Source organism: Cervus canadensis, chromosome 2 (assembly GCF_019320065.1).
Source record: "Cervus canadensis isolate Bull #8, Minnesota chromosome 2, ASM1932006v1, whole genome shotgun sequence".
NCBI classification, from domain to species: Eukaryota; Metazoa; Chordata; class Mammalia; order Artiodactyla; family Cervidae; genus Cervus; species Cervus canadensis.
This window is the reverse complement of record NC_057387.1, coordinates 63,368,736-63,385,207: the sequence shown is the minus strand read 5'-3', so window position 1 is coordinate 63,385,207 and position 16,472 is coordinate 63,368,736. Positions and strand designations below refer to the sequence as shown.

General features: G+C 34.1%; 1 protein-coding gene across 6 annotated transcripts in view; it reads right to left on the bottom strand.

Annotated features, from left to right (window-relative positions):
- Positions 1-16,472, bottom strand: part of USP33 (ubiquitin specific peptidase 33) — a 60,380-nt gene that overhangs the window by 18,554 nt on the left and 25,354 nt on the right. For 2 of the 6 annotated variants that reach the window (XM_043460921.1, XM_043460923.1), the window contains exons 5-15: positions 15,602-15,754; positions 12,949-13,051; positions 12,015-12,084; positions 10,896-11,009; positions 9,183-9,261; positions 7,199-7,616; positions 3,862-4,002; positions 2,567-2,682; positions 1,273-1,445; positions 1,077-1,147; positions 417-450 (exon numbers count right to left, since the gene is read on the bottom strand). In XM_043460921.1, the coding sequence (XP_043316856.1) occupies positions 417-450; positions 1,077-1,147; positions 1,273-1,445; positions 2,567-2,682; positions 3,862-4,002; positions 7,199-7,616; positions 9,183-9,261; positions 10,896-11,009; positions 12,015-12,084; positions 12,949-13,051; positions 15,602-15,754 (1,472 nt within the window). Of the gene's footprint in view, positions 1-416; positions 451-1,076; positions 1,172-1,272; positions 1,446-2,566; positions 2,683-3,861; positions 4,003-7,198; positions 7,617-9,182; positions 9,262-10,895; positions 11,010-12,014; positions 12,085-12,948; positions 13,052-14,108; positions 14,247-15,601; positions 15,755-16,472 lie in introns of those variants that run through there. The other 4 variants (XM_043460920.1, XM_043460919.1, XM_043460924.1 and 1 more) reach the window with 3 other exon arrangements.

The window sequence follows — 16,472 nt, the reverse complement described above, 5'->3', positions numbered from 1 at the left end:
ATCCCTTCAGTATTACCTTTCTGAATTTTACACAGACTTGAAACTATGTACCTTTATAATCACTTTCACTTCTAATATCTAGCCTGTTAAGGTGAGAAACCAGAAGAGAATACTGCATTATTTATGATGGCAGAATTAACCTATGTAATAAAGATACATGTTATATATCCTAGTATATGTCTATATTATGGAAAATGTTTTTTTGCAAAATGACATACTTACCTTATCTCAAAATACACTGTCACATATTAGCTAAGCCTATACAATTTGTTAAATTTTTAAGCTTGGATTTGTTTTACAGAATAGGTTTCTTCATTTTTACTAGGACAAATCTTACATGTCCAATTCAAATAACCAAGAGAAATATCATTTAAAATACAAAGCATGCAATTAAAAGCATTACCAATGACACTTACTTTTTGCATTTTTCACAACTGTACATATTGTCACCTGAGAATAGAACAGATCTGGTTATTCCTCTTCAACTAAAAGAAAGTTATTTTCTTTTGGTTTTGCACTTCTTTGAGTTTGTCATGCTGATCTCATAGAACAGTAACACATTTTTTAGTCTCTGCTCAAGTCAGTATGTTAACCTTGCCTACAACACCCTTCACCTCCCTCTTGTTTTCAACCCAGAAGGGCTATCTCAAATAACATTGTGCCCACTTAGTTTACTCAACAAAATTTAGACTGCCTATTGTATGTTGAAGCAAGGTGCTGGCACTCAAAAATAGTGAAGGATTGGATTTAAACACTACCGAGAAATTCAGACTAATCCAGATGTACAGTCTTTTATACTGGCTGAATTTTCTCTTTTTTCAATCTCAGAGCAGATTTAACACACTTCAAATATCATAATGTCTAGTACTATAGGAGCTGGTATCAATTATTTCAGGATATTATTTACAGTATTTATGTTGTCATGATAGAAGCTGGCACTGTGGCAATACGGGCAAGCACTATTTAAGCTGCTCAAAATTTAGCTTTTATGAATACATTTCATATTTAGTCCTACTAATATTTTAGCTCACTCACAACAGTTTAGCCATGGATGAAAACTATTTTGTATTTCTTACCTTTTAGTTCATCTCTGGCAAAGAAGGCAGCAAGACAATCTTGCAAGGTTACTATTGGACCCCAAAACCAGCTAGGGACACATGAGACAACAAACCTGAAACATCATTGACAGAAAAAAGAAAGGAAATGTTCTGCCAGTACAGCAGAAACAGCAGTTTTAACAATGAACTAATAACAAAGAAAATACACACATACCTCTTCACATACTCCATGAAAAAAGCTATCCACCCTTGTGGAGCATATGCTTCGCCACATGATCCTGCTTTGACTATAGATGTTGGATGACTTGATGAATGCAGCTTAGCAAGGTCTTCCTTGCCAGGAATTGGCAAGGACAGATCTTGAAAGGTCTCGAGGGTTACAGACACCTAAAATTGTTTTGTGTTTTAAGAATGGGATGAAAATAATCCAGCACAAACACCTGAGGACAGATTTTAGATGGCAAAGATCCAAGCAAATTATAATAAGGAAAAAAACCAAAACACCAAACTGCTTTTTATAGTAATAACAAAGCAAAAATAGTAACAACTAAAGCAAAACTGCTTTGTACCAGGCACTGTTCTAAATTTAATCTTCACATAAACCGTAACTACTAACATCCCCATTAGTTGAGAACACAGTGGTAAAAAGAAGTACCTCACATCCAGCCACTATAGCTTGAGGTTCAAACTGTTTATCACTACTGCATTTATTTTGGGAAATGACCTCTAGTGATACTTATTAAATGTAGTTTAAAAAACAAGATGTAAAACCTAAACAGCTGAAAACATTTCAGGATAATTCTACTTAAATAACTGATACTAAAATAGACTATAGAAAAGCCTTAGATTTGATTTAATTCTAACACAATAACAGAAAACTTTCTTTGGGCTATTTCTTTTTTTGAGATATGTCATTTTACATTTCTTTTAATTATAGTCATCACTATACTGAAGAAAAACCATTCTTAAAACCTCTAAGAAATTCAGAATTTAGAGGTATTATTAAAAATCTCATGATGATATTAATTTATGCTCTTCTGTATAAACCTGATACTGCTTTTATTATCTGAATCCAATCTTAACATGAGAAAATATTTACAAACCATACAACCAAGTGAGATGATACATTCATAGCCTTGTAGAAGTCAGTAACAACTGTTTCCTACTAATTTCATCAGCCTTGGGAGAATATGCATGTGTTTCAAATTCTGGTTGCTGAGCAACATATCTCCTTTATTTGTTACCAGAGATGAAGAACTGAGTTAATTCTTCCTGCTAATGCATGCCTGTTCAATGACAAGTCAAGACCCATCCTTAAAAAAGTATGATGCTACTACTTCCAAAAAACAAGTTCTACTCTTAGAATCAATTTATACTTATGCAAACACCTGAAATACATGTATAATCATCAATAGCAAAGAGAAGGAATTAAACCTTCTCACACCATCTTGTTTTTTTTAAAGCATTTGAAAGAAATCTCCTGTGTATTATAATTCTCTCATACTCACCCTGTCACAAGTCAGACACTGAACTGAACTAATGATTGTTCCATCAAATATGTCTGAAATAACACTTCGGTATTTCTTGTGCTGTTTTTTTCTCTTTGGAGATAATGCAGATTGAACTAGGATTGAAAAACAGGTATAGAAGAATTTTTTCTTTTAGAAATCAAAATAGTTCCTTTACATTTTTTCTGAAACTATTAACAGCAAAATTATTCTGCTGAAAAAAATCTGTCAAAATATCGTTTAAGCGAACTACCTAAAGAAAATACAAAAAACAACCAAAAACCCTCAAAGAGAAACCGTGACAAAATAGAAGGGGCTCAGTCTCCACATCTTGACTTCAACCAGAACAGTTTTGCTTTTACTTATTTGTTGCTGCTTCCAAGTAAGGCTTTATTTGAAGAAAGGATTCTATTAAGTTTTTGAGAGTTCTTTATGTATTCTAGATACAAGTCCTCTGTCAGGTACATGATTTACAAATATTTTCTCCCAATCTTTTCATTCTCTTAATAATTTTGACAAGAAAAATTTTAATTTTTTTTCATTTATGGATTTTGCTTTTTATGTATTTGATGTCTTTAAATAATTCTAACACAAAGTCATGAAGACTCTTTAACTTCATGCAACATTAAGCATAAAACTAACACAAAACCCAATCACCCCACATCTAGGTGTTTACCCTGAACAAGTGACAATTTATGTTCATACAAAAACTAGTAAATAAATATTTATAGCAACATTATTTGCAACTGCCAAAAACTGGAAACAAATTCATATACCCTTCAGTGAGTATATGCACTCACTGAGTTGTGTATTACACAGTAGAGTCACACAATGAAATACTAAGTAATAAAAAAGAACTATTCAGACATGTAATGTGACTGTATCTCAAATGCATTAAGCTAAGTGAAAGCAGCCTGTTTCAAAAGACTATGTTCTTTATGACTACATGTATATGACATTCTGGAAAAGGAAAAACAATAGGAATAGAGAACAGATAAGGCTGGGGCTTTGGGAGGGAATGGAATAGTACTATGGGGGACTTCTTTGGGGAGCTGGAACTGTTCTACACTGTGTTTGTGGTGGTGGTCGTAACAATCTCTGCATGTGCTGAAACTCAGAACCCTATGCCAAAAGAGTAAACTCTGTCATACATAAATTTGTGCCACACACACAAAAATATTTTAAATCACGGCTGTATAAAATGATGCTGTCAATTTAAAAAAGCCTGAATAATATTTCATAATTAACACTTTAAACTATGAAAGCAAAGGAACCTGAGTAACTGAAACATCTACCTTTTTTGTGTGTGGGTGGCAATCCTGGCCACAAATTGCCTGATTTAGGAGGGCTTGCTGATAACCGTGGATTAACACCTTCATTTGATGGGAGGATCTGTGGTGTAGACAGGTCATTCAAATGGACATCAGTAATATATTCTGTAATATTTAAAATTTGTATTATTACCTTAAGTAGTAAAATTATTCCACCTGTCAAAGAAAGCTTTTTTCATCTGAGATTTTGAACACAATTCACATTAATAAATCTCAGGTGAAATACTCAACAGACATTATGCTTGCTAAGTGAGTAACAGTGATTTTCCCCTTAAGAGTCCAATTAATGTTCATAACACATTACTGTTCATAACACATACAGAAAGTGTGCAGTGGAAATATAAAGCAGAAGCGGACTATACTTGTCCTAATTTAGTATTTAAAAAACTAAAGCAAATTGGGGCATTTTTTAGAAAACTTTAAAAACATATGGGAGAAAAAGAGATTATCTTCCCAAACTAATATAGTAATCAAAATCCAGGAAGAAATTTAGGCATGAAATAATTATAAATTATTTTATTTCTTACTGTAATAAAAGGAAATAAAACCCTCTGTCAGAAAAAGGCATCTTTTTTGAGAATTAAATTATGAATCAAGAAAATAAAAGCTCTATGACAGCTATCTTGATTTGCTATTGGATTCCTAAGTATATAACATATGTTTCATGGTGAGAGACTGCTAAAAAAGCATTTGAGTGAAGAAAAGAGAAGTGTACATAACAGACACTGAAACAGAATGATTTCAGAGATTTCTGCAGATAATGCACAAAAAATGACTTTTATGACTTTCACAGAGGCATTTCTCATTATTACCTCAACCATGACTAAAAGTAGACTAATAATACTAGGGGAAGAAAATAGGAGGAGAGGAGGAGACTCACTCTAGGCCTTTTAGAAGGGAATCAAGTTAATACAATCTAGGTCAGGGAAGGTCAGGGATTAGCAAATGATCCCTACAAAAGACCAGATGGTATATATTTTAGATTTTGTGTGTCATATATCATCTTTGTCACATTTTTCAATCAGAAAATGTAAAAGCTCAGATCCCTGATCTATGTCATCAATTAGTTACTAATTGTAAGAATAAACTTGTTACAGAACAATAAAGAACTAGTAGGTCGCTTAATTAGGTTTTTTATGAGGAAAGGCTAGATAGCAGACTGCTGAGTCTTTCAATACTGAAATTCTACATAACTAATAATTAAACAACTTCTAACCACATCTCAGGAAGCAACAGTTAGAACTGGACATGGACCAACAGACTGGTTCCAAATAGGAAAAGGAATACATCAAAGCTGTATACTGTCACCCTGCTTATTTAACTTATATGCAGAGTACATCATGAGAAACGCTGGGCTGGAAGAAGCACAAGCTGTAATCAAGATTGCCGGCAGAAATATCAGTAACCTCAGATATGCAAATGACACCACCCTTATGGCAGAAAGTGAAGAGGAACTAAAAAGCCTCTTGATGAAAGTGAAAGAGGAGAGTGAAAAAGTTGGCTTAAAGCTTAACATTCAGAAAACTAAGATCAAGGCATCTGGTCCCATCACTTCATGGGAAATAGATGGGGAAACAGTGGCTGACTTTATTTTTTTGGGCTCCAAAATCACTGCAGATGGTGATTGCAGTCATCAAATTAAAAGACGCTTACTCCTTGGAAGGCAAGTTATGACCAACCTAGATAGCATATTAAAGAGCAGAGACATTACTTTGCCAACAAAGGTCTGTCTAGTCAAGGCTATGGTTTTTCCAGTGGTCATGTATGGATGTGAGAGTTGGACTGTGAAGAAAGCTGAGTGCCGAAAAATTGATGCTTTTGAACTGTGGTGTTGGAGAAGACTCTTGAAAGTCCCTTGGACTGCAAGAAGATCCAAACAGTCCATCCTAAAGATCAGTCCTGGGTGTTCACTGGAAGGACTGATGCTGAAGCTGAAACTCCACTACTTTGGCCACCTGATGCAAAGAGCTGACTCATTGGAAAAGACCCTGATGCTGGGAGGGATTGGGGGCAGGAAGAGAAGGGGACGACAGAGGATGAGATGGCTGGATGGCATCACCGACTCGATGGACATGAATCTGAGTAAACTCCAGGAGTTTGTGATGGACAGGAGGCCCGGCGTGCTGCGATTCATGGGGTCGCAAAGAGTTGGACAAGACTGAGCGACTGAACTGAACTGAACCACATCTAAACTTCTAAACTTTATGTCAGTATAATCAAGGGGCCTGACACGTTTTCTTGACTAGAAGGCATTTATGCACTGCACACAAGTATTACTGCACAAGTATTAATGCACTGAACCACAAATATTCCTGTGGTTAAGGAAACATCCTTCTTCTCCAGAAAAAAGTTGTGTTCATTCAAAAATCTTAGTAAATTTAGTACTGCCTACTATTCAGTACTTATAGAAGATAAATTTTTTATGTTCCTTGTCTGCCATTTATTTTAAGATCGGAGAATCTGAACCTCTGATGGTTTGATTTTATGTGCTTTGGAGAATTAAATACCACATTAAGCTAAGACAAGTTAACCCAAGAAAAAATAAATGTAAAATGAAAAACAACTCAATTGTTTTTCATTTGGCCACTTGCTCTTTCTCAAAAGAATAGTGACCAGTACTGTGGTATAATCTATTATAACAGAGTTCATTGTAATACATTAAACTCTGATGCCAAGCATACACCAAATATTTTGTAGCTGACATGACTCCAATGACAGCAATCTAAATCTAATAGTCTACAATTTGGATTATTTTGCTGTTTTATAAATCTGCTTTAGATGACACTAACTTAATACTCACATGCAAATAGTACTAAACTCTACTAGTTAGACCACTCCAGTGTTCTTGCCTGGAGAGTCCTAGGGACGGGGGGAGCCTTGTGGGCTGACGTCTATGGGGTCGCACAGAGTCGGACTTGACTGAAGCGACTTAGCAGCAGTAGCAGCAGCTACTAGTTAGAAAGCACAAAAGTAACATCTACTTAATTCCCTCTTCTTTTTTTGGCTGTACCACGCAGCATGTGGGATCTCAGATCCCCAGACAGGGATAGAACCTATACTCCCTGCAGTGGAAGCACAGAGTCTTAACCACTGGGCTGCCAGGGAAAGTCCCTCCCTACTTCTTTAAATTAATATGGCTGAACTATAAGGTCACAAACTGCACACAAAATATGAAGTTATTTCAGAAAACAGTAAAATTGCAAATATAATCTTGAACACATATCTTGCACCCTTTGTCCACAATTTGCACCCTTTGTCCACAAATGAAACACTATCATTTGCAAATTATAAAAACTGTCACCTGAAGCTCTGCTGTGTATTTGCACTTTGACAGTTTCCTGGTTGTTCAAATCAGCTGTTTCAGATATAGAGTCTCTATCTTTATCTAATTCCCCTTCAGAATTTACTTTATTAATCTTGTTGCACATCTTCTCTTTTTGCCAATCTTTTGACATTTCTGAATTGTTCTCATCATCCTGAATTAACATTGTTGTCTCATTATTATCTTCAGAAAAGCTTCTAGAGCCATTTTCATTTTCAGCTTTATCACTGCTGCTACAAGATTCACAGGACTGAAAATCTACATCTGATTGGCTCTTGTCTTCCTCCATGGTCTCTTCAGTCATTATAGTTTGAGGATCCTCTTCTACTTCCATGACTTGTTCTTTCAATTCTTCATGAAGCAGATCCATTAAACATCGAAGGAATTCTTGAGCATCCTATTATATATAAGCAACAGAGATAGTACCATTTCATTAAAAATATGTGTATGCAGAAACTTGAGAGAAAATACACAAAATGTGGTTAGCAATTGATTTCTACATGTGTAGCATTACACTGCGGACATACAACTTCACAGAACATAGGGCACTGGAGGGATATGATGTTCTAAGTTCTAAAAAGTTAGAAAAACAAAAAAAAGTTAGAAAACAAAAGTAATGAAAAACTGAAGATGTATTTCAATAAACACTTAAAAAAAAAAAGCTGAAGATAATCTGAAAGTCAGCTTTACTACTGCTGTTATTGCAAAAAAACTTGAGTAAGGTGTAAAGAAAACATGGATTTGTGTTATCAGACAATAAGAATTCAGAGAGATATCAAATTCAAATATGTTTGGCTTAAAATTAAAGCTCTATCTAATTTTGTACTGTATCTCAAAATCCTTGATCAATCTAGAATGTTTATCAAAAATACAAGTTCATAGCTCCCAAGTTACATCTACCAAATCAGTGTCCGTGATCTAGGAATTTTTTAAAACAAATTTATGTATTAATTATTTGGCTGTACCGGGTCTGAATCCGCCTGCAATGTAGGAGACCCCGGCTCGATTCCTGGATCAGGAGGATTCGCTGGAGAAGGGATAGGCTACCCACTCCAGTACTCTTGGGTTTCCCTTGTGGCTCAGCTGGTAAAGAATCTGCCTGTAATGAGGGAGACCTGGGTTCGATCACTGGGTTGGGAAGATCCCCTGGAGAAGGGAACGGCTACCCACTCCAGTATTCTGGCCTGGAGGATTTCATGGGGTCCATGAGAAATTCATGGGGTCTCAAAGAGTCAGACACAACTGAGAGATTTTCACTTTCACTTTTTTATTTCACTGGGTCTTAGCTGAGGCACTTGGGACCTTAAGTGAGATTTAAAAAAAAAATTTTTAAGTGAGATTTTTAGTTATAACATGCAAACTCTACTGCAGCATGTAGGATCTAGTTCCCTGACCAGAGATCAAATATGGGTCCCCTGCATTGGGAGCACACAGTCTTAGCCCCCAGACCACCAGGGAAGTCCCTATGATACAGGAATTTGTACAAGAAAAAGTTAATAGGGAACAGGTATTTTTTTGAAAAAAGGAAACATATGGTATTAGGTATTAATATATGATTAGGTATTAACATGAAAAAATATTACATAAAGCAACAATAATTGAAACTGCCACTGGTATCAATTAAAAAAATTATAGGTCAATGAAGTAGATTAGAAAGTCCAGAAATAGACCTATTATATATTAATGTAAGCACAAAAATTAATGAAGACACTTTTAAAAACAGATTAAGAAAATTCTTAAATCTGTTGTTTGCTACACTTGTTAGCGGTATGTGAAAAATTAAATTTGGATCATACTGTAATGTGAAATAAATGACAGTATTAAAAATATTTAATTATAAAATACAAAAATATAAGCAAAAATTTATCTCTGGATGTGAAACTTTTCAAAGCTAAAAGCACTAGAAAATACAGGCATATTTACACACCCCCAAATTTAAAATTTCTAAGCAATACAGACCTACCTGCTGAGAATACCCCCGAAATGTTGGATTTACAGTTTTAATTCCTTGAAACAGAGTAGTAGGCACAACTGATCCTGGCCTGAGGAAGAAAACATTTTCAGGAAGAAACCTGTGATTTTTAGTTTTTTTTTTTAAAAAGTATCCAGCAATTATTTTATTTATTTACTTTTGACTATGCCTTGTAGCATGTGGGATCTTAGTTTTCTGACCAGGGAATCCAACTTTGCACTGGGAACTGAGTGTCTTAACCACTGGGTCACCAGGGAAGGCCCTAATTTTTATTTTAGAAATGAGAAATCTAAAATTCAAAGAGTCAAACTGAAAAGTGTTCGTGTTTCAAAAAATCATTCAAAGTGGCCCAGTATTAAGCAACCTAGATGTCCATCAGCAGACAAATGGATAAGGAAGCTGTGGTATATATACACCATGGAATATTACTCAGCCGTTAAAAAGAATTCATTTGAATCAGTTCTAATGAGATGGATGAAACTGGAGCCCATTTTACAGAGTGAAGTAAGTCAGAAAGATAAAGAACATTACAGCATACTAACACATATATATGGAATTTAGAAAGATGGTAATGATAACTCTATATGCAAAACAGAAAAAGAGACACAGAAGTACAGAACAGACTTTTGAACTCTGTGGGAGAAGGTGAGGGTGGGATGTTTCGAAAGAACAGCATGTATATTATCTATGGTGAAACAGATCACCAGCCCAGGTGGGATGCATGAGACAAGTGCTCGGGCCTGGTGCACTGGGAAGACCCAGAGGAATCGGGTGGAGAGGGAGGTGGGAGGGGGGATCGGGATGGGGAATACGTGTAACTCTATGGCTGATTCATATCAATATAAGACAAAACTCACTGAAATGTTGTGAAGTAATTAGCCTCCAACTAATTAAAAAAAAAAAAAGTGGCCCAGTATTAAGCTTCAAAAGTTCATGAAAATAGCTTATTTTTTATATTTAAGCTATAATTTATTCCTCTCTCCCATAAAGAAATGACTATGCTCTACCATACGATTTTTCAAAAAATACTAGTTACTTAAAATAATATTTTAATTACTTAAAATTCCTGGCAAAATTAAGATAAGGATACCTAGTACACTACCTAAATAAAAATTTTAAACCAGTTATCAAATACCCATGAAAACAAAAATGAAAAGTAAACCATAAGAGATTTAATCATCTAGAATCCTGTACTATGATACTTCTGAAGTTTAGTAAACTTCGAAGAATATGAAGTTTATAGTTTCAGAGCAAAGAAACTTAAACATAGCAGTTAAGGGCAAGTTCTAGCTATAGAGTAAGGAACTTGGAAACAATAGAGCCAGGTAATACCCAACAGGGATAAATGACTAAGAGTTTTAATACAAAAAACATTATAGCAAACAATTATTCTTCTAATGCTACACTTAGAGCAAATAAATACAAGCAGAAAAATAAACATTCATATGTGTCTCTATGGTCTGATTTTAGCATTGTGAGAATGTCTACAAAATTCAGAAGTGTAATAGCCACTGCAGCAATTCAACATTTTATCTCCAATCCAGATACTTCATTTCGATGTTCATTGTCAAATATAATGTGGCCAAAATTGAATGCCTCAATCTGTCTGTCTTCTACTTTTTATATCTCTGTAAATGCACTTGCAAATATTTATAATATTCAGTTTAAAATATAATAAAGAAAATAAACACAGTAAGTACATACCTGCTTTTATGCCAGAGCTCTGTCATCAGTTTGAGATAACTTTTACAAATAGCTGGTTTCTTATCTGTTCGAGCCAGTCCTCCACAATCAAGAAAAAACTGTGTCAAAGGCGGGCTAGTTTAAAAAAAAAAAAAGAAATTTTATAATCGAGTCAAAGCTTAATACTGATTGACTTCTAGTCATTTAATGAACTATGACAAAGCACTGTATCTATTATTTCTTTGCCCCCTTTTACAGCTTCACATTCATTTCCTCATTATTTTGTGGAGGACATCAAAGCAGATTTGACCCACAACATTACAGTCCTCAATGCTGTCAGATCACTTTTCTACTTTTGTTCTTTACCTCTCTGGCAACTCTTTCCCCTCTTTATTATTTTTTTCTGCTCTTATCAGGTGTCTAAATAGCAGGGTTCCTCAGAACTTGATCCTATGACTTTCCCTCTCTTCCCTGGGTGATCATCTACAAAACATTTCATACTGCATCTACCTGCGTCACAGGACGAAGATTGAGGGGAAAAAAAACAAACACACACCTAACTGCTTTATTAGAGACTTTCCACCTACAGAAAAATATAAAATATTTCCCTAAGATCTCTGAAAGAAAAGTGGTAAGAGGAATTAGTTCAAGCTCCTCCTTTTCTAGATGTAAAAACAACTTCCTCAAAGACGTACACCTCCCTAGGAGCTAAGCCAGGACCAGCATTCTTAGGAAGCCACAGGCACAGAGGAGTAACCAGTAACCCTACCGGGCCAACAATGGATTATGTCCCAACTCAGTTTCTTGCTTGCTCTACCTTAGGAGTTAATTAACAAGAAAGAGGAAAACCCTTTCAGGGATATTTGTACATTTAGGTTTTAGTTAACCCAGATAATTTAAGTGAAGGCATTTCATGTGTTGAGTGGGGTAAGGAAGAGGTACAGCAAGGGATTAATGGGATCCTGTTGGCTAGGGAGACTGAATATAATTATTAACTTTTCAATATTACTATTAAAGTATATTTCTTTCTTTTCCCTCTCTCACTTCTCTTTTTTTTCTAAGCATACTATAGCATCATGGTTTTCTGCTCCAAGAGTAACTTTAAACAACTATACTAACAAAATTAATTTCTCTACTTACCAATTAGAAAGAGCCTGCAAAGCTGCATTCATATAACAAGTATTTCCAATATTTTTCAAACCTGTAAGACCTATTAAGAAAAATTATGTTATGTTATCATTCAATAATCCAATGACTCAACTTTATGAGTGTTCACTAAGTATATAACTAGGTAATTATTATGGTTCCTAAGTTACAGTAAGGAAATACAAAATACATTATAGAAATACAAATAGCAACAACTTGAATAACTCAAAGAGGGGTCAGACTTACACCAAAGTGATAATTTTCAGAAAATTATTTAGATATACAATTGAATAGCAGAATGCAACTCAGCACGTGCTCTGGTTCTCAAACTTTACAGCCTATTCCTCTTCCACATGGCATGCATATGCACTCACACCCACCCACTTTATACATTTACTTTACCTTCCTGGCATCTGTAGATACTAGATTCCCTTATATGAATAATAAAACAGAAAAGTTTGTACAAAACTATATATACAGACAGTTTATACTGTGGGCTTTAGTAAAGTGATGGCAGAGAAAGCAAATATCAAAATTGTCAGTTTGCTTTTTTTCACAAGTAATAATTTTCCTAATAAAATTTCAACTTTTAAATAATACAATTACTTTATTGATATCTTACAATCAAATATTGCCAACTAGCATTACTTTCACTCATGCATCATTAAAAACAAAAGGATATTTCCTTGGTATTTTCAAATGATGCATAATGCAGTAAATTAAAAAAGTTAGAACTTAAAATGCACCTTGATTAATTATACACACTGGTGACTTTTTTTAAAAAAGCATTAACAAATAGCTTGGTTCCTAGAATTTATTTTTATAATTATCTTATCACCTCTAGATTTTGAAATTTTCACAATACAGTTCCCTAAAGAAATGGGCAATAGCATACAAAGGAGTGTGTTATATAGGAGAATTATTTTACCTCTTGCCTTAAGTTCATCTTCCTCTTCTACTTCTATATCCAGATCATCAAATACAGCAACCAGAGGAGTTTTTAATGTTGTGTTACTGGGTATTTTAAAATCCTTGATAACAGAAAAGACAGCAGGCTTAAACAAATCCTTAGGCTAAATTTTAAAAAAATTTTTACTCAACTGATCTGTAGACTTCTACAGTCTCTCCTGATACTTGTTACTAAAGTTATTTTGCATCCTTTTATGCACATGAAATAGTTTTAAATATTTTCTTTTTTTTTTTTTAATATTTTCTAAAATTCCAAAATTAATTCCTGAGAATTGGATTAACTCAAGAGGTTGCAACTGGTGACTTGCTGGTCAAATGCCAGTCCACACTATTTAAATTAAAAAAAAAAACAACTTTTTTTTTAAGGCCAAAAACCTAAACAAAAGCAAAACTTTTGAGCTAACATTTTAAACATCGGGAGAGTTCACATAAAAAAATCAAATTTTGCTGCTGCATGACAGAAACCAACATAATATTTTAAAGCAATTATCCTCCAATTAAAAATTTTTTAAAAAAAATCAAATTTTACAAGTTTCATTTTTTATTATTTCTAGTTTTATTATTTCTAGCTTTTTTTATTTCTAGTTTTATTAGTTCTCTTCTAATAGAAGCTCAAAGTATATTGCACCCAGTTAGCAAAAATCAGTGGGAGGCTGAAATTGAATAGCAGAATGCAACTCAGCACGTGCTCTGGTTCTCAAACTTTACAGCCTATTCCTCTTCCACATGGCATGCATATGCACTCACACCCACCCACTTTATACATTTACTTTATCTTCCTGGCATTTGTAGATACTAGACATTTGGGAAGGCCCATATTCTCACTTTGTTGTATTGAAATACAGAGAAGTAGAACAGTTTTTAGGAAAAAAATCATTCAAAATCTTACCTCCTAGAATACTGTTTGAAAAATCTTAAGGACATCTGACTGATTTCCCATATTGTTAACTTGTAATTAATGCTCTGATGAATTAGGTTCAAATAGTCTATAAATTTTATATCACTAAAGAAATCTGTACAAATAACTTTTTCTTCTGAGCAAAATCTTTAACAACAAGATCACTGGGAAGTTGTATGAAATTAAATTCATGTCTTTTATGTGTTATAAAAATAACTCACCAGAAAGTTATTTACAAGCTATCAGAAAAGTATCAGTATTCTTACTCAACCAGATTCAGCATTCATTAAGAGGTTGCACTGGGCCTTCGTTACTGTGCGCAGGTTTTCTCTAGTTGTGGTGAGCGGGGGCTACTCTTCCTTGTGGTGCGTGGGCTTCTCAGAGCAATGAAGACCCAGTGCAACCAAAAATAAAATAATAAATGAATAAATAAGTTATTTATATATTAAAAAGTCACTTCTTTAAAAAAAGAGTTGCAATTGTAATCTATCAGGTAGAAATGACAAATAGTTGTTCTAACATTTTTCTTTAGTTAGTGATGATTATTTTCTAGATGTGTTTTTATTTGTATTTCTTCTTTGTGAACTATCTGTACGTATTCTTTGATTAATATAAATTGTTATCAGTTCCTCATGTGATTAAACTTTCAGTTATCACATTTTTGTTAATATTATAAGAGGGTTCACACAAACTTCTTTTCAAACTACCATGGCATTAACAAAACCAAAAAACGTATTTCTGAATGATAAATAGGTATTATGGGAGAAATAGTAATGATGATTTATGAACTAGAGTCATGCAACTGTGAAACTAGAAATGCAACAAGTATACCTTGTCTAAAATCTAGTCACTTTAAGTTACATTATATGTGAGGCAAACAAATTTATTATCACAAATTTCTAACTATCAGAATGTAATATAAAGATACAGCAGAAAAAATCTTAAGAATTGGCATCAAAGAACACAATTCTAGAAATACACTGTAATTTCTATAACCCACAAGGAAAAAAAGCTCACTGATGTGTTAACTAAAACAGATCAAATGATGATTAGAATAAGTAGACACCAACTACTCTTATTTTTCCATTTCCCTCTCCTATTTTCTTCTCTGGGGTGCTGCAAGGCACGTGGAATCTTGGTTCCCCAACCAGGAATCGAATTCATGCCCCCCGCAGTGGAAGCACGGAGTCTTAATCACTGGGTTGCCATGGAAGTCTGTCCCTTTCTTATTTTTATAGAACTTGAAAATTCTCAAAATTAAGTGAGCAATCTTTGCAAGTTCACACATATTTTGTAATCAAAGATTGATGTTAAGTTTTAATATATTCTATCTGGTTTTCAATAAATTAGTAAAACGTTCACAATAATAGACATGGGAGTGAAGCAGGAAGGGAAATGATGAAAAGGTAGTTGAATTAGGGCCTATTAAAGAAGGCCCATTACCTCTCCTAGAGCCAGCTGCTTGAGTTTTTAAAATCTATAAGGTGCTTTTCCATCTTTAGACACGTGTGAGATTCAATTTTACTGTAATCTATCATTCTACAAAAGAAAAAAGGCCAGATTCTGTGTCTCATTTGAGGAAAAAAGGCACATTATGGAAACCTGGTAAAGTAAAGATGAGGTAGGGTTCTTTAAAATTTCAGCTACATGACAAATTCTGAAATTATTTTCTGAAAGCATTTAACATTTTAATTCCATGGATTTAAATTATTACCTGTACGCCATTTTCTTGTATTTGGTGAAGTGGTTTTACATGAGGTAATGGAGGCTGAGTTCCTAATTTCCTATCCAAAAATACTTCTTTGCTGCAAGCATAACACCATACTCGAAGGGTGGTAAGGTTCACAGTTAGATAATGCTTTGTCTCCTGAATAATTTCATGAGAGAGAGAGAAGAGGAATAAAAATTAGTTATAGTTGAAAGCCTTTCAAAAGATCATAGAAGATAAACTGCTGGCCTTTAATGAATAACAATATATTCAGAAGAGAAGATTTAAACCAGAGCACCAAATAAACATTACTTAGATAAACTGCTACTGCTAAAGCATAGTGAACAGTAACAATATCCAAGCCTACTACAAAAGTTATTCTTTTATTTTCACCACTCTTCATTATAAAGATAAACAAAGAGTTATTATGAGAGTCTGCTCTGCAGTTAGCAAGTAATTATAATACAAAAAAATTGACAATAGCACAGTAAGTGTTCAAGAATATCAGAATGGCAAAAGAATACAAATGACATAAATTAAAGCACAAAAGAGCTTAAGCAATAATGAATATATGATCTTGGATATGTGAAATTCTCGCCTTCCTCATCTCGAGTTCTGCAAGACAATAATGCCCTACAGAAAATGATTTGAGTAACCATTTTCTCAGTTCTCCCAAGAATGGCACATAGCACCACCATTCTAGACGCACCAAAGAGAAGTAAATTAACTATGTATGAAGATGCCTGAGAGTCTTAAGTAATTCTCTTGAGGAACCCTGTCAAGAACAGTTGATGTTATAGAGATAAATACAAATGAAAAAGACGGTTCATTCTCAAGAAATGTACAGTTTGGAATGGGAGCTCTATCTAATCTGTAA